The sequence below is a fragment of the Eulemur rufifrons genome, chromosome 2 (assembly GCF_041146395.1).
Source record: "Eulemur rufifrons isolate Redbay chromosome 2, OSU_ERuf_1, whole genome shotgun sequence".
Taxonomy (NCBI): domain Eukaryota; kingdom Metazoa; phylum Chordata; class Mammalia; order Primates; family Lemuridae; genus Eulemur; species Eulemur rufifrons.
In genome coordinates, this window is record NC_090984.1 from 12806353 (window position 1) to 12831240 (window position 24888).

The 24888-nt window shown below is 56.1% G+C and overlaps 1 protein-coding gene and 2 non-coding genes across 4 annotated transcripts; 2 read left to right on the top strand and 1 right to left on the bottom strand.

Moving 5' to 3' along the window:
- Positions 1-1035: 1035 nt before the first annotated feature.
- On the top strand, positions 1036-21479 carry PNPLA6 (patatin like phospholipase domain containing 6). 2 transcript variants are annotated; one of them, XM_069479191.1, is made up of 34 exons: positions 1036-1088; positions 1259-1327; positions 1525-1756; positions 1902-1984; positions 2162-2259; positions 4067-4207; positions 4295-4454; positions 4803-4883; positions 5088-5216; positions 5546-5626; positions 5708-5870; positions 6197-6280; positions 6599-6708; positions 6828-6995; positions 7087-7164; positions 11745-11950; positions 12267-12398; positions 12482-12605; positions 13061-13174; positions 13409-13484; positions 15111-15254; positions 15469-15532; positions 15813-15981; positions 16153-16335; positions 16518-16636; positions 16828-16984; positions 17349-17465; positions 17543-17612; positions 18059-18175; positions 19258-19559; positions 20395-20511; positions 20763-20859; positions 20968-21077; positions 21206-21479. In XM_069479191.1, the coding sequence occupies exons 2-34, from the start codon at positions 1301-1303 to the stop codon at positions 21278-21280; spliced, it is 4128 nt and encodes a 1375-aa protein (XP_069335292.1). In that variant the 5' UTR covers positions 1036-1088; positions 1259-1300; the 3' UTR covers positions 21281-21479. The 2 variants fall into 2 exon arrangements, with proteins under 2 accessions (XP_069335292.1, XP_069335295.1); XM_069479194.1 differs by having other exon boundaries at positions 1037-1088; positions 1259-1756; positions 15114-15254.
- Positions 10691-10791, bottom strand: LOC138381233 (small nucleolar RNA U13). Its single transcript, XR_011233143.1, has one exon. It is a non-coding gene; the product is annotated as a small nucleolar RNA U13 (small nucleolar RNA).
- Positions 14186-14326, top strand: LOC138380965 (U4 spliceosomal RNA). Its single transcript, XR_011232927.1, has one exon. It is a non-coding gene; the product is annotated as a U4 spliceosomal RNA (small nuclear RNA).
- Positions 21480-24888: the final 3409 nt, after the last annotated feature.

Below are 24888 nucleotides of genomic sequence, written 5' to 3' on the forward strand. Positions count from 1 at the left end.
CAGGGGCGTGCCTTTGGGGATCGTTAGCGAGCCTCGGTTTTCCCACGATCTATATCCTCCACCGATTCCTGGTAACTCCCGACTTTCTGATGCTCCCATCCCCCCATTCCCCGGCAGGTGTTTCTGCACCGGTAGCCAGGTGCGCCCTGGGGTGGAAGGGGACCAGTCACCAAGGAATTCTCCAAGTAACGCCTCAATAGCCCAGTGATTCCCCTCCCTGCCCCGAATTTCCATCAGTACTCTAGCGGCGTCAGAAACATCTTCAGCTTCCTAGAAAAGTGCCAGTAATATTCCAGCATTCCTCTGTGTCTTCCAAGGAGGCCAGACGCCCTCCCAAGGCCCGCTCTTACACTCGGACGCCCCCAGGGATGTGCCCTCCCAGCTCCTGGTTTTCCCAGCAGTAGTCCTGTATGCCTCGGAATCTCTCAGTAACTTTCCAGTGCCCCCCAGTAATTCCGGCGTCCCTGGTTACGCCTCCCAGCAAAGGCGCCAGCACAGTTCCCCAGAGTCCCAGGGATGCTCCGCACCGTTAGAGACCCCATAATAACTTTACTGTTATGTGATAGTAAATCTTCAGCATAAACCAGTAACACCGTGCGAGCCCACACCACCTCCAGCATCCCTGGACTCCTGCAAGACATCGGTATCGCCCCAGGACCCCTCCTTTGGGAACCCCTGGAAGCACTCTGCGCCCCGGCTCCCAGATCCTCCCGTGGGTATGCTTGGGTCGGGAGCTGGGTGGATACCGGCTGTTCCCCCCACCCCCGACCCCTTGGCCTGCAGGCTCCAGTTTTCCTGGGGTGGGGCATTCAGTCTTCGCAGGGGGTAAGAGGTGCGGCTTAGGGAGTCAGTTGGTCAGGACTGATCAATCCCTCCGAAGACAGAGGCCGGGGAGGGGGCTACCAGTCATTGGGGCCGTGCCCTGCGGGGGACCTGCCTGCCGGCTGCTCACAGTGGGTGCCAGGTAGGCTACCCTTTGGCCCCAGGGTGGGGCTGGACGGGCGGAACTACGTCTGGTCGACCCTCTGCGTAGGCGAAGGGAGCCAGGCGGGGAGCCGGGGACACATCTCACCCCCTGGACACGGCTGGTAGGTCAATTTACCCCATCCCGCCGTCCCACAGCGACCCTCCAGCCGCTGCCCTGGCAGGTGGAGAAGCTGCCCAGGCCATAGTTCTCTGGGGGCGGGGCTTGTGGTAGGGGCGGGGCGGGCCCAGATTGACGACTTGCACGGGTTCCTTCCGCCCCTTGATTCTCCAGGACTCCAGGCTACCAGATCTGCCGCCCAGCCTCAAGCAGCCGATGGAGGCCCCGCTGCAAACAGGAATGGTAAGGGTAGGGGTGATGCGGAGCCGTGGCGGCGACTACCACTCCCGGCGTGCTCAGCGCTCATCAGCGCTGTCTCGCGAGAACAAGGCTGCGTCTGTTCGGGCGGAACTACGTTTCCCGGTGTGCATTGCGGGCCACCGACCCACAAGGGAAGAGTAGGGCCCCCGGGGAGGGAGCGGCGCTGGCCCATTATGCAGATGGAGACACCGAGGACCCGGCTGGCTACGAACTCCTCGGGGGCGAAGGTGACGGAGAGGGATGGGGCTCGGGACGTCCCGGCCCCCGGGGAGGGCTCGGCGGGACGGGTGTGCGGTGCACAGCCAGTGCCGTTCGTCCCCCAGGTGCTGGGCGTGATGATCGGGGCCGGAGTGGCGGTGCTGGTCACCGCCGTGCTCATCCTCCTGGTGGTGCGGAGGCTGCGAGTGCCGAGTGAGGATCCGGAGGGCCCCTCTCGGGAGGCTGTGGGGTGGGGGGAGACCCGAAATGGCCCAGGTCTCCAAGGCTGTAGACGTGGGGACTTGCGGTGTGGAGTCTGCGCAGAGCTCGGAGTGCCCCTCTCCCCACCTATCCCCAGAAACTCCTGCCTCGGAGGGCCCCCGGTATCGGTTCCGGAAGAGGGACAAAGTGCTTTTCTATGGCCGGAAGATTATGCGGAAGGTGAGTCCAGGACCTCCTGGGGTCTGCGCTGAGCACATAGAGGCCCTGCCCCTTTCCTATTTACACTTCTTAGTGTACACCACCGCCCTCTCCTTGATGAAGGGCCCCTGAATCTGATCCCCTCTCCCCCCAGGGTCTGAATTGCCAATTGACCCCTCCCCTTCTTAATTTTCCCAGGTGTCACAATCCACTTCCTCCCTGGTGGATGCCTCTGTCTGCACCACTTCTCGGCCACGCATGAAGAAGAAACTTAAGATGCTCAACATTGCCAAGAAGTAAGGCTGTGCTGGGGTTACCTGGTGCTGGGGGCTATCTCAGGGGCCTTCTGTGGGATCAACCCACACCAAAGTTTGGACCCCACAGACTCTTGTAGGAGTTTTCCCACATCAGAGGGACATCTCAGGGCCCTCCTCTGAGGGGCTGTCTCAGAGCTCTTGCACACCAGACAGGCCATCTCTAAGGCCTCTGTCCCCTGAGAGCTATCTCAGGGATGTTTCCCTCTGCAGGGTATTTCTGAGCTATTTGTTTCTCAGTCAGAATCTCAGTGGTCTGGCCATATATTTAGGGGGCCTATGTCTGGGGTCTGTGTAGGTTATTTCCTAGGTCTCCCAACATGAGAGGGTTTATTCCAGGGTGCCTCACTGGTGTTATCGCAGATGTTTCTGTGACCTTCTAGAGGGGCTATCTCCGGCCTGTCTTCTCCAGGGGTTATCTCCGCTATCTCTCTACATCAGAAAGCTGCTTCTCCGTCACTGACCTTGGAGTTCTTCCCACACTAAGGAGGCTGTCTCAGGGGTTTCCCCTAGGGCTATCTTAAGAACCTTCTTACACTAGAAACGTGGGAAGGATATCTCCAGTGTCCCTGTCAACAGCAAGGGGCTACCCTTGTCAGGTCTGTGAGAAGGACTCTCCCAGGGATCTTTGTAGGTTGGGAGCTGGCTCTGAGATCTCCTTGTATCCTGGGGTCTACCCGAAGGTCTGTTTCAAGGTCCTTCCAAGGCACTGTATGATCAACAGTCATGCTGCGGCAGGGCTTTCTATGACTTGAGTAGAAGTCTAGCTTCTCCAGCATCTCTAGCTTCTCCAGCATCTGTTGAGGGTCTGTATCTCACGTTTATCTACATCACAGGGGCTGTCTGTAGTGTCTGAACAACCCTGAGGAACTACCCTGTTGTGTTCATGACTGTCAGAGGACTGTTTCAGAACTCCCTGTGACCTGGGGAAGGGCTAGCCCATGATCTTCCTGATCAGAAGAGGAATTATATCTGGAGTCTTCTGTGTCACTGGGTTTAACTCAGGGTCTGCTCATACTGTAAGGACCATCGCAGGAATCTTGTGCCAGTGGAGGGGCTGTCTCAGCAGTCGCCATGACTTGTCAGGAAGGGCTCACCCAGGTCCATGATTAGCAGAGTGGGTACATCTGGATTCTCTACAAGTAATGAGGGCTATCTTGGGGAACTCTGTGGCCTTAGAGGGACTGTCTCAAGGTTCTCTGAGACCTGGGAGGAAGGGCATCTCAGGAATCTTTACAAAGAACAGAGCGGCTCTATTTAGGGTCTTCTCATATAACAGAAGCTACCTGTAAGTCATACCCACATTAGGGAGGTTTCCTTGGGAATCTAGTCAGTGACTCCTGGAAGGGCTGTTTGCAGGCTCCCATGACAAGCAGTGGTACTATTTCTGGGGTCTGCCCTTATTTTGGAAGCTACTTCAGGGGCCTGCCTAACTGAAGGGTCCATCTCAGGGTCCTCTGACTAGTGGAGGGCCAGTCTCAGGACGTTATGTCTGAGGCCATAAATTTTTTCCATACAGGGCCAGATAGTAAACGTTTTAGGCTTTGCACGGCACTTGCAGACTCTGTAGCAACTCTTTAATTCTGCTGACATAGCATGAAAGCAGCCACAGATGATGTGGGAATGAATGAACGTAGCTTTGAGCCAATAAAACTTTATTTACAAAAATAGGTGGCAGGCCTGATTTGGCCAGTAGGCTAGAGTTTGCTGTATGTGAACCAGGGGAAGGGCTATGTGGGGATCTTAGGTTTACCTGAACCCTCTCCCTGTCGCCCCCTCCTCCCACCAGGATCTTGCGCATCCAGAAAGAGGCTCCCACGCTGCAGCGAAAAGAGCCCCCACCTGCGGTACTGGAGGCTGACCTGACAGAGGGCGACCTGGCCAACTCTCACCTGCCCTCCGAGGTCCTCTACATGCTCAAGAACGTCCGGTCAGTGTCGGGGTTGTGGGTGGGGGGTCCACAGAGCTGGGGTCTCCCCTGACCTTTTGCATCGCTCCCCCACTGCCCATCCACCAGGGTTCTGGGCCACTTTGAGAAGCCGCTTTTCCTGGAGCTCTGCCGCCACATGGTCTTCCAGCGACTCAGCCAGGGTGACTACGTTCTCCGGCCGGGTCAGCCGGATGCCAGCATCTACGTGGTGCAGGATGGGCTGCTGGAACTCTGCCTGCCAGGGCCCGTGAGTGGACAGCCCCAGGGGCCACCAGTGGGGATGGTCATCAGGACAGCCATCCCTGGGGACAGCCCTGCTGTTGGGCAATAGGGCTGGGCGTCTTTGGGGTTGTGTAGTTAGGAGTCAGGGGAATGGATGACCAGGGGCGTTTGGGGTGGTCTACACAGTTGTTCAGTGGTTATAGTTAGTGAAGGACAGGAGGTAGCTGCTGGTTGGGAGGTTTGGTGGTGCAGGGATGGGAGAGCATCAGTGATCATTCGAGTGGGTGAGGCCGAGTACCACTGACATGGCCGGGGGTAGAAGGGTGGTCACCAGGGCTAGGCTAGCCCTGGTCAGTGGTCCCCTGTGTCTCAGGATGGGAAGGAGTGTGTAGTGAAGGAAGTGGTCCCCGGGGACAGTGTCAACAGCCTCCTGAGCATCCTGGATGTCATCACTGTGAGTGACCAACCCGTGGGCCCGGGGGGCTGGGGCATGAGGACCCCACCCAGTGGACTAGATTGGGGACAGACCCCAGGACCACAATCTCTGATTCATCCCTGATGCTGCCAGTGGTCTCCAACAGGCGGGAAGGATTAGGGGAGCGGTGAGGGGACTTGCAGTCCTGCCTTTGTCTCTTCTGATGCCCCTCCCCTCCCCCAGGGTCACCAGCATCCCCAGCGTACTGTGTCTGCCCGTGCAGCCCGTGATTCCACGGTGCTGCGGCTGCCGGTAGAGGCCTTCTCCGCAGTCTTCACCAAGTACCCGGAGAGCTTGGTGCGGGTTGTGCAGGTCAGTGGGCCTTCACCCTCCCTCCACCACCCAGGGGCCCCGCCCTCACCCCCACTCATTACAGGCAGCAGTAGGTTGGGCCCAGCAGCTGTGCTTATAGGCCCTGAGCAGCCAGACCTCAGCTCCAGCTTCCACCTCCCCATTCACTGCCTTTGCACGTTAACCCAAGTTGGGGGCTTCTGGCACCGCCCCTTCCTATGCCCCACCCATCTTATGGCCCCACCCAATCTTGTGGCTCCACCTTGTCTGATGGCCCCGCCCCATCTTGTGGCTCCATCCCATCCTATGGCCATGCCGCATCCCATGGCCACGCCCCTTGCACCCCACAGATCATCATGGTGAGGCTGCAGCGAGTCACTTTCTTGGCGCTTCACAACTACCTGGGTCTCACCAATGAACTCTTCAGCCACGTGAGTTGGGGGTGAGCACAGGAGCTGGGGAGGACAAGATGGGACTCCGGGGACATGCCACAAGCTGCTCTCTGCCCCCAGGAGATCCAGCCCCTGCGCCTGTTCCCTAGCCCCGGCCTCCCAACACGCACCAGCCCTGTGCGGGGCTCCAAGCGGGTGGTTGGCACCTCAGCTACAGAGGAGCCGAGGGAGACCCCCGGTCGGCCGCCTGACCCCACTGGGGCCCCACTGCCTGGACCAACAGGTACTCGAAGTGACCCATGCCTGGCCCCCCCACACCAGCCCAGCCCAATCTCCAAGGAAGCCCTGCTTCAGCCCCCTAATCCCTTTGTTAGTTCCACAGAGACTCAGCCTGTCTCTGCCCAGCCCCTCAGGGACCCCACAGCAGGGTACCCAGGCCTGACTCCTGTCTCGTCCCCAGGAATCCCTGGCCTTAGCCCCAAGAACCCATTGCTATAGCTTTTGTTAGTCCCCTGGCCCCCCAGGAACTCCTTAGCTCCCCAACCGCTCATCCTAGCTCTAGACCTGGCAGCTCTGAGGGACAGGAGCCTGAACACGTATCTCCTCCAGGGGACCCTGTGAAGCCCACGTCCCTAGAAGCCCCCTCGGCCCCTCTGCTGAGCCGCTGCATCTCCATGCCAGTGGACATCTCAGGTTTGGAGCTCTGGGTCTGAAGGGAGGGCCTTCAAGCATCTGAGTTTGAATCCAGGAGCTGCTGCCTGCCCATCTTGATTTTTCTTATGTGCAAGACGGGAATACTGCCAGTACTTCTTGGGTCCTTTTTTGTGGGTATACGTTGAAATGCTGCTCTCGCACGTGTTTTGAGAAGGATTCAGAGGGAGAGTGCAGGCATTGATTAGTCATGTCTGCCATGGCTGCAACCTCTGACACTTAGGTAGCCGCTGGTCTCAGACCGCAGTTGCGGTCACTCTCATCTTTATTGCTTTTGTTAACCCCACTGCCCACCTGCAGGCTTGCAGGGCGGCCCCCGCTCTGACTTTGACATGGCGTATGAGCGTGGTCGCATCTCCGTGTCACTGCAAGAAGAGGCCTCCGGGGGCCCCCAGGCAGCCCCAGCTCGGGTAAGGCGCCGGTCCCCTCCCAAGACGCTGGCCTGGATCTGGCTTGGCCAGTGGTGGGGGTCCCCCGAGCAGGGTGGCCGGGAGGGAGCAGCAGGAACTCACAGGCCTGCCCCGTGCAGACGCCCACGCAGGAGCCCCGCGAGCAGCCGGCGGGCGCCTGCGAGTACAGCTACTGTGAGGATGAGTCGGCCACCGGGGGCTGCCCCTTCGGGCCCTACCAGGGCCGCCAGACCAGCAGCATCTTCGAGGCGGCGAAGCGGGAGCTGGCCAAGCTGATGAGGATTGAGGTGGGTGGCTGGTGGGGGGACTGGGGGACAGGGTGACAGAGGGGAGGCCTGGCTGGGCCTATCTCAACCCCCCATCGCCCACCCTCCACAGGACCCTTCCCTCCTGAACAGCCGAGTCTTGCTGCACCACGCCAAAGGCGGCACCATCATTGCCCGCCAGGGGGACCAGGTGAGGCTGACCCCTGACCTCTAACTATACAACCCAAGATCACACTCTCTGGCCTCTGATCCCTGACCTTTGACTGTATGACTGACACCTTCCTCCATATGCGTAGACCTCTGGCCCTATGAGTTCCAGCCTCGAACCCTTGGATCCTACGACCCCCTCCCTCCTGTCCTCCATCCCATGTCCTCTGGCCCTATCAACCCTTTCCTCCAACCCCCAAACCTTTTATCCCAGGACTCCAGGGCCCCAACTCCTAGATCTCTCCTGCCTGCCCTGCCTCTGCCTGTAACTTCTGTTTTCTGCCCTTCCGACCCTACAGTGTACCCTGACATTGTATCTCCTTCTAATCCTGGTGCCCCTCGGGATAGGGCCTCAATAAATGGGTACAAATCAGCGTCTGGACCCAGAGGCCATGAAGCAGCCCCGGAGGCAGGGTTTTGGTGCCTCCTGGCAGCCCCCAGGAGGTGTAGAAAAGTGTATCACTACCAACTCCTCCATCGTCCACATGGAGAAACTGAGGCTCACTGAGGGTTAGCAACCCAGCCACCAGCTCAAGGTCAGGAAGCATGGAGGTAGGGATGGGGGTGGTGTTGAAACCCAAACTCTGCCCCGACTCCCCATGTGACCTTGGGTGAATAATCTAGAAGGTTCTCAGCTTCCTCTTCTGTGGAATGGGTGTGATAAGAGGAAGGACTCATTTTGGAGATGTGTAAGGTTGCAAGGGTGATAGGCCCCAGGGGAGGAAGTTTAGCAGCAGCTCGTGGTGGTGGGGACCTGGGGTGACGATTGGAGCCAGCACTGCCCCAGGCTCAGGGGAGAGAAGCCAGGGCTGGGGATGGGGTAGGGGGTGACATCTCACCTGTTGTTGTCACTTGATCCTGCCATTCTGCTGTCCTCTCAAGATGCTCATAGCCGGGGTGGGCTCCTTTCTGGAGAGGAAGTTGTGGGAGGCTTTTGCCAGCTGTTCTTAGAACTCGGGGGACAGGCCAAGTAAGTGTGGTCACACTGTGGCTCCTGTGGGGGGCCCCTGGGCCCTGCTTATCAGAGAGCTTCAGCCAGGCTCAACCCACCCCTGGCCTGCCAGTGGACCAGGCTGGCCTGCAGCCCCTCGAACCTTCTTGGGGTTGACAGGACTTTGTTAGGGATGGCTGCCCTGCCGTGCCTCTCTGCAAAACTTTATACCAATGGTTCTCCATTGGGGGTGATTTTGCAACCCTCCCCCGGGGACATTTGGCAATGGTGAGACATTTTTGATTATCACAACTTTGGAGGGTACCACTGGCATTTAGTCAGTAGAGGCCTAGGATGCTCAAATATACAGGGCAGCATGACAAAATTATCTAGTCCAAATTATCAGTAGCTCTAAGGTTAAGAAACTATGCTTTACACAAACATTTCCCCAAGTATGTTTCACAGAACAGCTGTATTACAACAAGGGATCTGTGGTCAAGCGGGTTTGGGAGATGCTGTTTTAGCCCTCCTTGGGAGCTCCCAGGAAATATCATTGGTATATTCAAGGCTCTGAGAAGTACTGCAGTAAAGAAACATGCTTCCTGGGCTGGGTGCAGTGGCTTATGCCTATAGTCCCAGCTACTCAGGAGGCTGAGGTGGGAGGATCACTTGAGCCCAGGAGTTTAAGACCAGCCTGGACAACATAGTGAGAACCTATCTCGAAAGAGAAAAAGAAACGTGCTTCCCAATCTGATGACAAGTGGCAGCCTAATAATGGTCATTCCCATGCCCCATGCATGTCCCAAACACAGTCTGGAAATTCTGCCTCAGAAGGTTCCAGCATGTGTGCAGGTATGTCTGTCTCTTGGAGCTGTGCCCCCGCCAGGGGTCCCGTCCCTGTAGTGTTTTGGTGGGTGGAGGGCTTTGGCAGATGCCAGACAGGTTGGTATAGTGACAGGGAAGGAATCTGGAGTCTCTCCATCTCTGGGCAGTTTCAGTTCCTTAGTTATAAAGCGGTGGCACGGGGAGGTGGCTGGCTGGTCATGCTAACTAGAGAGGTCTGCCCTGAGCATCTGCCCTGTCCCAGACCCTGTGCTGCCTGCCAGACAAAAGGCAAGAAGAACCCTTAGTGGTCCCTGCCCTTTGGAAGCCTACAGGGTTCTGACAGGCACGACTCAAAGGACTTCACAAATCCTTGTAAAATCATAAGTGCTTTGTACTATGAAGGGGTTGCTCTTAGCACTACAGTGTCTCTCTTAGACAGGGTGGCATCTTTAAGGACATGACCTCAGCTAAGGAAGAAGTATTGGGGAGGTAATGAACTAGGTGCAGGCAGGAGGAAAGGCCATTATAGGCAGAGGGAACAGCTTGTGCAAATGTCCTGTGGTAATAGGAAACATGATGTTTATCTCTAAGAAACAAAAGGAAATCAGTGGGCCTTGAGTGGAATAATTTTTTTGGGGGGGGAGCATAATAGTTTTATTGAGATATAATTCAATATCGTATAATTCACCCATTTAAAGTGTACACTTCAGTGGTTTTTAGGATGTTTACAGAGTTGTGCAACCATCACCACAATTGATTTTAGAACATTTCTATCATCTTGAAAAGAGACCTCATCCCCCTCCCCACCCTCCTCCCCCAGCCCCCGGCAACCACTAATCCACTTTCTGTCTGCAGGGATTGTCTAATTCTGAGCATTTCATATAAATAGAACCATACAATATGTGGCTTCTGTGTCTGGCTTCTTTCACCGAGTATGATGTCAAGGTTCCTTTATGGCTAAATAATATTCCACTGTATGCATAGAACACATTTTATTTATTCATCTCTTGATGGATATTCAAGTTGTTTCCACCTTTTGGCTCTTGTGAATTATGCTGCTGTGAACATTTACATACAAGTTTCTCTGTGGATGTATGTTTTTATTTCTCTTGGGTATAGACCTAGAAGTCGATTTGCTGGGTATAGAACAACTCTATTTTTAACTTTTTAAGGACTTTTTTTGCCAGTTTTCCCAACAGCAGTGTATGAGGATTCATTTCTCCATTCTCTAACACTGATTCTAGCCATCTTAGAGGGTGTGAGTGGGCATCTCATTGTGGTTTTGATTTGCATCTGCCTAATGATGTCATGATTTTGAGCATCTTTTCATGTTCTTATTGGCCATTTGTATATCTTCTTTCATGAAGTTTCTATTCAGATCTTTTGCCCATTTTTAATTTTTTAAATTTATTTATTCTTTCTTTAGAGATAGGGTCTCACTGTGTTGTCCAGACTGGAGTGCAGTGGCCGTTCTCAGGCAAGAGCATAGCTCACTACAGCCTGGAACTCTTGGGCTCAGGCGATCCTCCTGCTTCAGCCTCCTGAGTAGCTGGGAGTATGGACGCTCATCAACACGCCCGGCTAATTTTTCTATTTTTTGTAGAGACAGGTCTTGCTCTTGCTCAGGCTGCTCTCGAACTCCTGACCTCAAGTGATCCTCTCACCTCAGCCTCCCAAAGTGCTAAGATTACAGGCGTGAGCCACTGCACCTGGCCAAGTTGTAGGAATTCTTTATATATTCTTTTTTTTTAAATATCAGACAGGTGATGTGCCAACGTCATAACCAGGTTTGAGGGAGGCACATTTCACACGTCCCTGTAAAAATCTAATCACGCTTATGAACTACAAAAGGCTCTTTATATACTATCAAAGTACAAAAGTTCTTAATCTTGATGAAGTCCAATTTATCTGTTTTTTAATTTTGTTGCTTGTGCTTTTGGTGACATATCTAAGAATCCATTGCCAAATTCAAGGTCATGAAGATTTACCCTTATTTTTTCTTCTAAGGGGCTTTTAGTTTTAGCTCTTACATTTATGTCTTTGATCCATTTTGATATGATGTAAAGGTTAGAATTCAACTTCTGTCTTTTATATATGGCTGTCCAGTTGCCCAGTACAAGCAGCGGATTTTAGCCCAGCCAGGACCCTAGGTACCCAGTTTTTGCAGCATGTTGCTGCCTGTGTTGAAAAGAATTCCCGAGCTTGAATCTTGGCTCGTGGTTTGGTGATCCATTAGTCATGCCTGCCCTGGGTGCTGCATACACTTAAACAGTCCTCCCTTCATATCCACAGGACATTGGTTCCAGGACCTCCGAAAATACCCAAATCCGTGGATGCTCAAGTCCCTGATATAAAATGGCATAGTATTTACATATAAATGTATAGTATTTACATATGCACATCCTCCCATATACTTTAAATCATTTCTAGACTACTTATAATACCTAATACCATTTAAATGCTATGTAAACAGTCATTATACTGTATTGTTTAGGGAATAATACCAAAAAAGGTCTGTACATGTTCTGTACAGAAGCAGTTTTTTTCCTGTATATTTTCAATCCTTTGATCCAAGGTTGGCTGAGTCTATGGATGGAGATATATATATGTGTGTGTGTGTATGTATATACATATATATGTAATATGTATATACATAATCTGCTTATATCCAAAGTCTTTATTCCCTCCTTCAACTTTGTTTTTCTTAACTGTTCCTTCTTTAAACTTTTCCATGGGGCACATTGGCCTGAGTTGGGGTGGTGGGGGTGCTGTCGCTGGCTCTGTCGTCACGGCCTCTGTACTTACAGGACGTGAGCCTGCACTTCGTGCTCTGGGGCTGCCTGCACGTGTACCAGCGCATGATCGACAAGGCGGAGGACGTGTGCCTGTTCGTGGCGCAGCCCGGGGAGTTGGTGGGGCAGCTGGCGGTGCTCACGGGCGAACCCCTCATCTTCACGCTGCGTGCCCAGCGCGACTGCACCTTCCTGCGGATCTCCAAATCTGACTTCTATGAGTACGACTAGGCCTGGGGCTGGGATGGAGGTGGCCCTCAGATGACCCCAACGCAACTCCACTCAGCCATGGGAGGAGGCCAGGACCATATCTCACCCCCCCCCCCCCCCCAATTGCCCTGGTATCACAAGGACCAGATCTTTTGACCCCACTCCTAGAGGGGCAGAAGGGAACCCCCAGATCTGGCTTCCCAGCACCCTTAAAGGGCAATTTTGAGCCCTTCCTGTTTTACATCCAAGTCATCACCCACTTTCTCCACTCCTTCTGGGGTGTTCCAGGGTGCCCCCGGCCCATGCACCCTCTTTCTTCGCCCGCAGGATCATGCGCGCACAGCCTAGTGTGGTGTTGAGCGCGGCGCACACAGTGGCTGCCAGGATGTCGCCCTTCGTGCGCCAAATGGACTTTGCCATCGACTGGACGGCAGTGGAGGCGGGACGTGCGCTCTACAGGTGCAGCCCCTGCTCCTACCTCGCAGCTCAGGCCCGCTCAGGACAAGGCCCTGACCTTGCCTGACCCCCTACCCGTACCCCAGGCAGGGCGACCGCTCCGACTGCACCTACATCGTGCTCAATGGGCGGCTGCGCAGTGTTATTCAGCGCGGCAGCGGCAAGAAGGAGCTGGTGGGCGAGTATGGCCGCGGGGACCTCATCGGAGTGGTGAGCGCCCACCCACTGACCTCTGACTTCTTAGTTCGGCCCCCCACCAACATTCCCATCCCGCGTAATCCGACAGAGTGACGGGACACAGCTCCCGAACTCTGACCTCAGCCAGTCCACTTCCTCCAGGCTTTTCCGTGGGGTGGGGACCGAAGTCGGGGGAGGGCAACCTCTTGGAGTGATGAGTCTGATCCCACTCCGCCCCCGGACCTTTTTTCATCAGAAAAGGGGACCCCCGCCTGTCGTGGATCCCTGTCCTCTCTCTGTCTCCGTAGTCCTAATGGGTAGCGAGCGAGGCTTGGTTCCCTCCACCTCCATCTCGGAGGACTCCCTAGATGGGGCAGTACTGCCCCCCCCCCCCCCCCCCCGCCCCCTGGACCCACGGTCAGGCTCCCGCTACTCTCTCCGGGCCCTCCTGGCCCAGGCAACCCCGGTCATGCACATGGGCCCTACAGGTGGAGGCGCTGACCCGGCAGCCGCGAGCCACAACGGTGCACGCGGTGCGCGACACGGAGCTGGCTAAGCTCCCTGAGGGCACCTTGGGCCACATCAAACGTCGGTACCCGCAGGTGCGGCCTGATGTGGGCGGGGCGGAGGGGAGTGGGGATGGGACCGCAGAGGGGGTGGGATCTAATGTAAGGGGAGGGGCTTCTGGTGGGGCGGAGCCGCTTGAGTCAGGGTGGTGCTCTTGGAGCTGGAGCCCAGGTAACAGGGACCCAGGACTCCCGGTAGAGGAGGGAAAGGTGGAACCCGCACAGTCACCCCGTCGGTCTCACTGGATTTCCGGCCTCCAACACCCCCAGGTCGTGACCCGCCTCATCCACCTGCTGAGCCAGAAAATTTTAGGGAATTTGCAGCAGCTGCAAGGACCTTTCCCAGGTGAGAGCCGGGCGGCCCGGGGCATGCTGGGGGCTGTAGTCCATCGCCCAGAGCATGCTGGGAGGGGAAACCCCATATCCAAAGGCATGCTGGGAAATGGAGTTTGGCGTATAAATCATGCTGGGCTGGTTTGAAGCCGGCAGTGGGAACCGTGGTCCAGTGCATGCTGGGAGGAGTTGTTCGGGTTCCAGTGCATGCTGGGAAACGGAGTCCTAGACCCCGGCGTTCTTGTTAATGAACTCAGCCGTGCTGGGGGGCGGTGCCTTAAGTGGCTGGCGGTTTTGGCCTGGGTGTCAGCGCTTGCTGGGGGAGTCCTCGTCCTGAACGTTTTGGGAAAGGGAGACCCAGATCAGAATGTGACTGCAAATGGAATCCATGGAGTGCGTTTAGGACTCTGGGCATGTCGGGAATGGGCTTCTGAAGTTACTGACGGGCTAGGAGGTGTAGTGCCCCCCACTACACCTGTGAACTAGGACAGATGGGGGAGCGCAGTCGGGCTCCAGGGTGTGCTGAAATGTGGGCCTGGGGTTCTACACTGTGGCCACCCGATTCTGGGCCAGCCCGGCAACCTTGGTCCTCCTCTTTTCCCGAGGGGCTTCTGCCCTGTTGGTCCTGACACCTGGATTCCCGGGGTGGGGGCGGGGCGGCGGGGGCCCAGGCAAGACATCAGTTTAAAAATACAGGGAAACAACACAATGTCAAGCTTTGCGCCCTGTCAGTGTCGTAGCCAATGAGGTTTATCCGAGGTGTGATTATTGCTAACTGAATACTTTCCCCCATACTCTGCCATGACAATTTGACATATAGTCAGCATTGATAATTTTTGACAATCTCTATGGAGACAAAAAAAATTAATAAATAAAAAGCACAATGTCAGAAGCTGCTAAGTACTGTGAAGAAAATAAAAGAGAGTCATTGATAGAGCGTGACTAGCAGAGGGAGAGGCTTTTCTGAAGACAATGAGCTGAAACTTGACAAATGAGATGGAGCCAGACTTGGAAGAGAATTACAAAGGCGTTGCACACGGGGTTGGGTGGTTTTGAAGCACTGGGAGTGGGAAAGTGATTGGGGGGGAGAAATGGGTAAGGGGCAAGCCACATAGGGGCTGGGGGCCACAGAAAGGCATTTGAGCTTAGGGGAGGGGGATTGGATCAGCTAGGAGCAGCAGGAAGCCCAGGCAACAGATGGGGGTTGACAGCTTGGTCTAGCCTATTAGCAGGGAAGGTAGGAAGCACTAAGTGAGTCAAGCATATCTTTGTGTCCACCTAGTTTTATGTTCAGACCTCTTTCTTGGAAAGAGGCACCAAGGTCAGAATGGGGCAGGTGTACCAGTTGGTTGGTCTGTGTAAGCACAGTGAATCTGAGTGGCTGTAAAATTGTGTGATGAATCCCACTGAGGAGACTGGGGCAAAGTGGAGGTTGGACAACCAGATTTTAACAGGAGAGGGGACAGTGAGTGGGGCTGTATGTACAGGACTAGGTTGTTGCCTTCAGTATGGCAGCATGACGTCTTGGGGCAGCCAGGGGCTGCAGTCTGGGGGAAGAGGGGCAGGGATTTTGTGTGGGGGGGTGTTCACCTCTCTAGACACACGGTTGTACAGCAAATCTCATCCATTGGGGTCTCAGCAGGCTCGGGGCTGGGTGTCCCACCACACTCGGAACTCACCAACCCCGCCAGCAACCTGGCAACGGTGGCAGTCCTGCCTGTGTGTGCTGAGGTGCCCATGGTGGCCTTCACCCTGGAGCTGCAGCACGCTCTGCAAGCCATCGGTCAGTAGGGAAAAGGGGCATGGGTGAGGGCTGGCCATTGGTCACTGGGGCTGGCCAGGGCATTGGTCAGTGAGTGGATATGGCTGGGTGGGTCAGTGGGGAGGGTAGACCAGGGCCACAGAACACAGGAGTGGGGTGATGGGTATTATCTTCTGGGAGGGGCCCCCAGCCCTATCAACGGCATTCCCAACCTCCGTTCCTCACCTACCTCTAGGTCCCACGCTCCTCCTCAACAGTGACATCATCCGGGCACGCCTGGGGGCCTCTGCACTGGATAGGTGTGTGCTGATGTCCCGAGGGGAGCAGAGGGTGGAAGGGGTGGGATTGGAGAGCCCCCGATTCTTTTAGATCTGGATTCGAGTTCTAGATTTTAAGCCAAGGAACATTTGTCCCACCCTTAGATCAAGGGGGGAGGTTGTGAATCTGCCCGCCTAGGGCACAGACTTCCATTGTGGGGGCCTAGGTGTCTAACCTCCTCCCGGTAATGGAGCTGTGTGGTCTCTGGGAACACACGGTTTCACATCACCCAAGAATGACACTTCCCCCGTCCCACCCCAGCATCCAAGAGTTCCGGCTGTCAGGGTGGCTGGCCCAGCAGGAGGATGCGCACCGCATCGTGCTGTACCAGACGGACGCATCCCTGACGCCCTGGACCGTGCGCTGCCTGCGCCAGGCTGACTGCATCCTCATCGTGGGCCTGGGTGACCAGGAGCCCACTCTCGGCCAGGTCTGGAGGCCCTGCGCAGTGACACCATCCCCAGGATCCTGTCCCTTGCCCTCCTGTGCCTACGCCAGGTCATGTGCACCCCCACTGTGGGGGTAGGCGACAGGGGACTTAAGCTTGGCCAGGTAGCAGTGGGGAGACCGGTGACCTCCGTCCGCTCTGCATCTTTCGTAGCTGGAGCAGATGCTGGAAAACACGGCTGTGCGCGCCCTCAAGCAACTGGTCCTGCTGCACCGTGAGGAGGGCCCGGGCCCCACGCGCACGGTGGAGTGGCTCAACATGCGCAGCTGGTGCTCGGGCCACCTGCATCTGCGCTGCCCACGCCGCCTCTTCTCGCGCCGCAGCCCAGCCAAGCTGGTGAGGGGTGGGCTTGGAGAGGGGCCCCGGGGAGGACCGACCCCCAATTCTGGGGCTGTGGCTACCAGGGGTGTGACGTGGTGGGGAGTGGGGTGGAGCCTGGAAAAGCTGGGGGGGTTCCACTGGGCCCTGCCCCGTCCCCTCATCCTCTTGGATTGTGACCTTCTTCCCCTCTCTCCCAGCACGAGCTCTACGAGAAGGTCTTCTCCAGGCGCGCCGACCGGCACAGCGACTTCTCCCGCTTGGCGAGGGTGCTCACCGGGAACACTATCGCCCTGGTGCTGGGCGGGGGCGGGGCCAGGTGAGGGGCGGGGCCAGCTCTGGCAGGGGCGGGGCCTCGGTGTCCAAGGGGTGGAGCTTACTCTCTGGGATGGACGCTATAGGCTGGGGCTGGCATCTCCCTTGGCTGCGTGGGCGATGGGAGAAGGGGAGCTCGTGGGGGTGGGGTTGAGCAGATTCCTAGAAGAACACTGGGCCCCCTTTTCCCCACAGGGGCTGCTCACATATTGGGGTGCTGAAGGCATTAGAAGAGGCAGGGGTCCCCGTGGACCTGGTGGGCGGCACGTCCATCGGCTCGTTCATCGGGGCCTTGTACGCAGAGGAGCGCAGCGCCAGCCGCACCAAGCAACGGGCCCGGGAGTGGGCCAAGGTGTGTGTTGTCTGGAGGGATCACGGCACCCCAGGAGCACCCTGAAACCCGTGACTCCACCATCACCTGATTCCAGGGGGCCTCTGGGCTCATGGTGATCCTTCCTGGTTTAATCTGTGAACCCCGTCTGCCTAGACATTTAAGATACGCCCTGGGGATCTTGGATGGTGCTTGTGGGACCTCCTGGCTAGCAACCCTAACCCCTAGCCTCCAGCTAGAGCAGCTAGGGCCCTTGGTGACCCTCCTGGCAGTGGCCCTGGGTGACCACATCACCATCCCTAAATGCTCCTTGCCCACCCCTGATCGGTGATCCCTCTGTGACCTCACATGACTCCTTGACCCCAGCTGGCCCCCTTGTCCCTAGAGAATGACTTCGGTGCTGGAGCCCGTGTTGGATCTCACGTACCCTGTCACCTCCATGTTTACTGGCTCGGCCTTTAACCGCAGCATCCACCGCGTCTTCCAGGATAAGCAGATTGAGGTGCGCCCACCTCCCTTCCCCCACCCCTGCCCACAGGAGTCCATGCTCCTCCCCCACCTTGGTCCTTGTCCCCTTAGGACCTATGGCTGCCATATTTCAACGTGACCACAGACATCACGGCCTCAGCCATGCGCGTCCACAAAGATGGTGGGTGTCCCCACCCAGCTCTGTACCCAACTGCTGAGGCCGTGTGGGGAATGGGGGGAAGCTTCAGGGAGGGCAGCTGAGCTTCTGGGACATTGTTAACACAAGTGACCGTCCACCTTGGCCCGATCGCCGACCACTAACCATCACCCACTAATGCCCCAGAGGCCCCAGGTATGTTTGTGCTCAGGGGTGGGGAGCCGGGAATCTTGTCAGAGGCCTCACCCCCTCACGCCATCCCCACAGGCTGTGTGTGGCGTTATGTCCGGGCCAGCGCCTCCTACTGCCCCTATCTGCCCCCGCTCTGCGACCCCAAGGACGGGCACCTACTGGTGGACGGGTGCTACGTTAACAACGTGCCAGGTCAGCGAGCCCACCGGGCTGGCCGGGCCTGCGAGCGTGTCTGAGTGTGTCTGTGCGTGTCTGTGTCTGTGTGTCCCACCGGGCAGGTTCCCTGTGGAGGTATGTGCGTGCCAGCATGACGCTCTCGGGCTACCTGCCCCCACTATGCGACCCAAAGGACGGGCACCTCCTCATGGACGGCGGCTACATCAACAACCTGCCAGGCAAGTGGCTGCCCACACTGTCACACGCCCCTGTGCAGACTCGCGCATGCAAACACGCGAGCAGGCAGGCACGCGCAGAAGGGCTCGCAGGAGAACACGTGCTCAAGCCACCCGTGCAGGGGTATACGTGCGCATGCATACCTGGTCACGTGCACAATGTGTGCAGCTGAAAAGCATGTCCACCTGCTCACATGCTGTTAGGCACAGTGGCTGCACACACAAGAGGGACAGGTGCACGGGTGCAAGGGACACACACTAAGGAACACATAGATTGAACGGGACACTTTATGCGTGCTCACCAGGTACTCACACACACGCATTCTCGCAGCTGCTCAAGAGGTAGGTAGACACACTCAGACACTTGCACACAGACGAACACGTGTGTTGACACAGGGCATTTGTCACACGCCAGTCTGGCCACACCCATCCAACACATCTCAAACACGCAGGTGTGTGCACTTGCAGACAGGTACACAACTTAAAACTTCACACCCCAGAGGTGTTCATACTCATGTGGACAAATACACTAGCTGCACATGTGCTCACGGTCCTCTGGGCCAGGGTCGGCAAACTGTCTTGGAGACACAAGGGAATGTGTACGTACAGGCATTGACCTAGGTACACGTGGTCTGTAGTGAACACAGGCCCAGGCGTGTCTGCAAAGACACAGGCAAACCCAGAGATACACGTGCTCGCAGACACACGGCCCCCCATGGGGTCTCGGACAGAAGGGACTCAGGCAGGCACTCACAGACACCTGCACACGGGCGTGTGGACTCGGAGACATCAATGAGCTCTTGAGGGATATAAGTGCCAAGGGTGATAGGGACTTGGGTGTCTTCTCTGGCTGGGCCTGGGTACAGGGCACTGTCTTGTAGGGGACCCTCCTGGAGACTCCGCCTTCATCACTGGGCCATCACCCTGCCCCCCTTGACTTTATTTGCATGACAGCCCGTCGTTTGCATGTGTGGGTTTTTTTTTTGGCGTGCTCATTTGCATGATGGTGTTTGTGGGACTGGGTTGAATATCCCTACCCTGGGCCCTGTTGGGGGAGCAGCCCGCTGACCACCCCGGCTCCACAGCGGACATCGCCCGCAGCATGGGCGCCAAGACGGTCATCGCCATTGACGTGGGGAGCCAGGACGAGACGGACCTCAGCACCTACGGGGACAGCCTGTCCGGCTGGTGGCTGCTGTGGAAGCGGCTAAACCCCTGGGCGGACAAGGTGAAAGTTCCAGACATGGCCGAGATCCAGTCCCGTCTAGCCTACGTGTCCTGCGTGCGGCAGCTGGAAGTCGTCAAGTCCAGCTCCTACTGCGAGTACCTGCGCCCGCCCATCGACTGCTTCAAGACCATGGACTTCGGGAAGTTCGACCAGATCTATGTGAGCGGGTGGGAGCGGCGTGGTGCCCGCCTGGTGGGCCCGCAAAGCTTTATGACTTAAAGCCCAGAGCAGTGTGAGAGGAAAGATTCTGGGGCTCCACCTGGAATTGGTGGGAAACAGATCTGTGATCAATTAGTGATGTCTGAAGTGGGTGTGGCATGGGATGTGGCTGTGCATGTGCTACCCGTGAGCTAAGTTTCTGGTTATGTGCCAGCTGCACTGCCTGAAGCACTGTGTAATGATTTCTAATGCCATTTCTGCATTGGTGGGAATGAGAGCAGTGATCAATTAGTAATGTCTGCCACAGGTCCAGGAGAGGAATGTAGTGGGGTGTGTGTGTGTCTTGTGCCACTGACCCTGAAAAATGTGTCATAGCTCATGCCAACTGAAATTAATTGGTAGCTGCTGCCCAGAAGCTGAGTCTGAGTAAAACATGTCTGATGATCTTTCTGGGGTTACTAAAAGAATGTGTCATAATGAATTAGTGATGTTTGCTATGGGCATGAGATAGGTCAGTGTCCACAGATGTGCTGCATATTAGCAAAACTCTAAACAATCCGGCACACTACCACCTTGTATTGTTTGGTACCCATCACCCTGCGTGGGGCTGAGTGGGAAAGAATGTGGAGATTGATTGATAATGTCTGGCAAAGACACGGATGGGGAAGCACTGGCAAGTGTGCTATCCATATGCGGCTGACTCTAAAATAGATTTAATCTCAAACACCAGCTCCCCCAGAGTGTCAGGCTTTTGAGGGATGAGAGGAGGGGCAGACAGTGTGGGGCTAAGCAGAGGGGGTTGCAGGCATGGCCCCCAGCCCCTCGCTTCCTGCAGGATGTGGGCTACCAATATGGGAAGGCCGTGTTCGGAGGCTGGAGTCGGGGTGATGTCATTGAGAAAATGCTCACAGACCGGCGATCTGCGGACCTTAACGAGAGCCGCCGTGCAGATGTAAGCCTGTGATACTTCCACGTCGGGGACCTCTGACCCCAGAGATCCAGAATTATGGCTCCCTCGGGGTCTCCCACAAACCTCAGCTGCCCCCACACATTCCTGGGTTTCACCGAGCTCCTCAGATGTCCACTGACTCCAGAGTTCCCCCACCCAGTATCCTCTCTGAACCCCCAAGATGCCACCAGGCCCCCCCAGACACCCCAGTACTCTGTGGGCCCCCCAAGAGCCTCACCAATGCCGCCCCACAGGTACTTGCCTTCCCAAGCTCTGGCTTCACCGACTTGGCAGAGATCGTGTCCCGGATCGAGCCCCCCACAAGCTATGTCTCCGACGGCTGCGCTGATGGTGAGGAGGCTGAGGGGACCCCCAGGGACACCCCCAGGAGGGTGGGGCGTGGCTGAATGTGTCAGACCAGCCCAGATTCCCCCAACCGTGCCCCGCCCCCGATTTCAGGGGAGGAATCGGATTGCCTGACGGAGTACGAGGAGGATGCGGGACCCGACTGCTCCAGGGACGAAGGGGGCTCCCCCGAGGGTGCGAGCCCCAGCACCGCCTCCGAGATGGTGAGAGTGGGCAGCCCAGGGCCCCCCTCAAGGCTGTGTGTGAGATCTTGCGGCATGGGTGCTGGCTGACGCGTGTGCAGTGACGCCTCCCGTGCTGGGTGACACGCGTGTGCGGCCTGTCTCCACAGGAAGAGGAGAAGTCGGTTCTCCGGCACCGGCGCTGTCTGCCCCCGGAGCCTCCCAGCCCAGCCTCAGACACCTGAGGGCCTCACCAGGGGGGTCCTCGGCACCCCACCCCTGCACTGGGCTGAGGGTGGGCCCCGTGGGGGCAGCTCACTCTGCCTCCTCCTGCTGCTATGCCTGCCGCCCCCTGGGTCCCCCTTGGCCCTCTAGCCCAGGGACCACACACTGGACTGGCCTGCCCCAGGGGAGGAGGGCAGCGCCACACTGATGACTCTTGACAGTCACCGTCCCCCCCCCCCAATAAACTATCACCTCTCAGAAGTGGCCTCCTGTCATCTTTGGGTGGAGGGCCCCACCTCCTTTGCTCGGGGTGGCTACGGCTGGGGTCTGAAATGGCCTTGAGTTTGTCCCGCCCACGGGAGTGCTACCCAGGAGTTCATGTGTAGTCCCACTCAGTGCTGGCTCCAGGCCACAAGGGCTCTGAATGCCATGTGCCACCCCCCAGGGGCCCACCCAGGTGGTGCTGGGGCCCATTGTGGCAGTCTCATCTCCCCACAGCCTCTGCCCCTGGGGTAGTCCTACTGTGCGCAGACGCCCCATGTTGGCTGTATGTTCCTACTGCATGCACCACTGATTCTGGTTCCTAAGGGACAGGACCCCCCCGCCCCCAGCAAGACACATATACACTCAGACACACATCCTCGCTCGTGAGGCTTGAGAACTTTCCCCCAGGCACTGCCCCTACTGTGTGCTCAGCAGAATCAGGCAGGCCCCACTCTCCCCACTTGCTGTTCTGGCTGTCGGCTCAGAGCTTAGACCAAGCAGCCAGCCTACCTGCGGTGAAATCCCAGCCTGGCCTCTTGCAGGTGGCCGCAAGCAAGTTTCTTAACTTCTCTAGCCTCAGTCACTTCATTCACCCGTGAACTGGGGAATGATGACCGTATGTATCTCACCAAGTATGACGTTTGTGGGACCAGCTGGGCCCGGACCCCTGGAGGCTCCCAGTCAGTGCCCCCTACTGCGTGTGGACCCAGAGTGCAGCAGCCATGGCCAAGGACTGTCTCAAGGGCAGTGGGGAGCCTTGGAAATTTTTTTTTTTTTTTTTTAGTGATGTGTAATGTGTTCCAATTGTAAAATAAACATAACAAAATTTACCATTTTAACCACTTCTAAGTGCACAGCTTAGTGGCATTAAGCACACTCACATTGCTGTACAATCATCACCACCCTCCATCTCCAGAACTTTCTCATGTCCCCAAACTGAAACTCTGTCCCCATGAAACACTAACTCCCCCTCCCTGTCCCCAGCCCCTGGCACCCACCATCCTGCTTCCTGTCTCTGTGGATCTGACGACGCCAGGGACCTCCTGTGAGTGGAATCACACAGGATTTGTCCTTTTGTGACTGGCTTATTTCACTGAGTATGATGTCCTCAGGGTCTATCCATGGTGTAGCCTGTGTCAGAACCACTTTCCTCTTTATGGCTGAGTAATATTCCAGCGTGGATCACATTGTGCTGATCCATTCAACCATCAATGGAGATGGGTCGCCTCCTTCCTCATGTGGGTTACTGTGAATCGTGCTGCTATGAACGCTGACACACAAGTATCTGTTTGGGTCCCTGCTTTCAGTCCCTTTGGGCATGTGCCCAGGAGTGGAGTTGGTGGGCCACATGAATCCTATGTTGAATGCAGGAACCGCCGAACTCTTTTCCTCCAGCGGCTGGAGGAACCGTTTCACAGCCGGTTCCCTGGGCTGTCAGCACCATAGACAGTGCTGGCGCTGTCCAGGGTGCTACCAGGGCCCCCTTCCCTGCCTCTCCCTCCAAGCCCCCAACATCCCTGCCCCTCCAGATCTCCGGGTTTGGAGAGGGCAAGAGCACATTAAGCTGAAAGTTCGTACCAGGATTTGTCACCTGTTGGCGTCTCCATCCTAATTGGCTTCCACTCCACCCTCTCGCACAGCTCCAGTTGCAGCAGCGTCATTCTGTTCCCCAGATTCCCCACTGGTGTCCTGGCTTGAAGCCCTTGCAACAGGAGCTACCCTCCATGGAGCTGGATAAGTCTGTCCTCAAATGTCACCTCTTCAGACTGTCTGAAGCCACTGTGTAAAGTAGCTTCCCTGTCCCGACCGCCTGTTTCCTTGCCTTTAAAGCACTTCAGCAAGGCTGGACATGGTGGTTCATGCCCGTAATCCCAGCACTCTGGGAGGCCAAGGCAGGGGGATCACTCGAGGGCAGGAATTTGCAACCAGCCTGGGACACATAGTGGGACCCCATCTCTACAAAAAAATAGGGAAAAGTTAACCGGGCATGGTGGTCCACACCTATAGTCCCAGCTACTCAGGAGGCTGAGATGGGAAGATCACTTGAGCCCAGGAGTTCGAGGCTGCAATGAGCTATGATGACACCACTGCACTCCAGCCTGGGCAACAGAGGGAGACCGTGTCAAAAAAAAAAACACCCCCACAAGAAACCGCCACCAACAGTAACAATAATAATTAATTTACAGAGCGATTGCCATACATCTTGTGCTGATGCATGCATATTCTCTGTTTGGATTTTCATAACGGCTCTATGGAGAAAGTAGTATTATTCCATTTGATAGAATAGAAAAGTGAAGCTCAGAAAGGGCATTCAAGTACACAGTTGTTAAGAGATGGAGCCAGCACAAGCTTATCCACCCCCTTGTGCTATTTTCCCAGCAACCAGATTGGCTCCAGTTTCTACTCGAGGCTGAAGTCCTGGGGCAGCCCCGGACCCTGAGGAGGGATGTCCAGCAAGGGTCTAGCAGGAGCCCTCTGTTACTAGAGCCTCCCACTAAGGTGCTCTAGGTGTCTTCGTTTACTCAAGCTCGTATCAACCTTCCTTGCCTTCTCTTGCTGCCCCTCAGCAGGCTGGGACCCCTGGCACCTGCAGCTGGAATGAAGCCTGTGTGAGCTGAATTTTGCCCACCTCCAAATCATATGTGGAAGTTCTACCCCAAGGTACCTCAGAATGTGGCTGAGTTTGGAGACAGGGTCTTTAAAGAGGTCACTAAGTTAAAATGAGATCATTAGGGTGGATCCTATTCCAATAGAACTGTGTCCATATAGAAAGGGGGATTTTTTTTTTTTTTTTTTGAGACAGGATCTCACTTGGTTGCCCAGGCTGGAGTGCAGTGGCATCATCATAGCTCACTGCAGCCTCAAACTCCCGGGCTCATGTGATCCTCCCACCTCAGCCTCCTGAATAGTTGGGACTACAGGCGCATACCACCACATTCAGCTAATTTTTCTATTTTTTTTTTTTTTTAGAGATGGGGTCTTGCCATTTTGTCCAGGCTGGTCTCAAACTCCTGGCCTCAAACGATCCTCCCACCTTGGCCTCTGAAAGTGCTAGGATGACAGGCATGAGCCATGATGCCCAGCCAGAAAGTGGGAAACTTAGGCACAGAGACAGACACAGGGATAGGGAAGATGAGGTGAAGATGCGGGCAAGGGACGGTACACCATCTAGAAGCCCAGGAAGGACTGAAGTTATGGGAGAGACCTGGAACAGATTCTTCCTCACAGCCCTCTGAAGGAACCAACCGTGTTGACACCTTGACCTTGGACTTTTAGCCTCCAGAACTGTGAGACAACACATTTTTGTTGTTAAAGTCATTCAGTCTGTAGTATTGTTTTTTGTTTGTTGTTTGTTTTTGTGTTT

Excerpts from the sequence above, each read along its gene's own strand:
- PNPLA6 (XM_069479191.1), top strand. The coding sequence starts at position 1,301 with ATGGAGGCCCCGCTGCAAACAGGAATG. Across the intron at positions 6,709-6,827 it reads CCCAGGCAGCCCCAGCTCGG|ACGCCCACGCAGGAGCCCCG; the intron begins GTAAGGCGCCGG and ends TGCCCCGTGCAG. Across the intron at positions 16,637-16,827 it reads CTGGGCGGGGGCGGGGCCAG|GGGCTGCTCACATATTGGGG; the intron begins GTGAGGGGCGGG and ends TTTTCCCCACAG.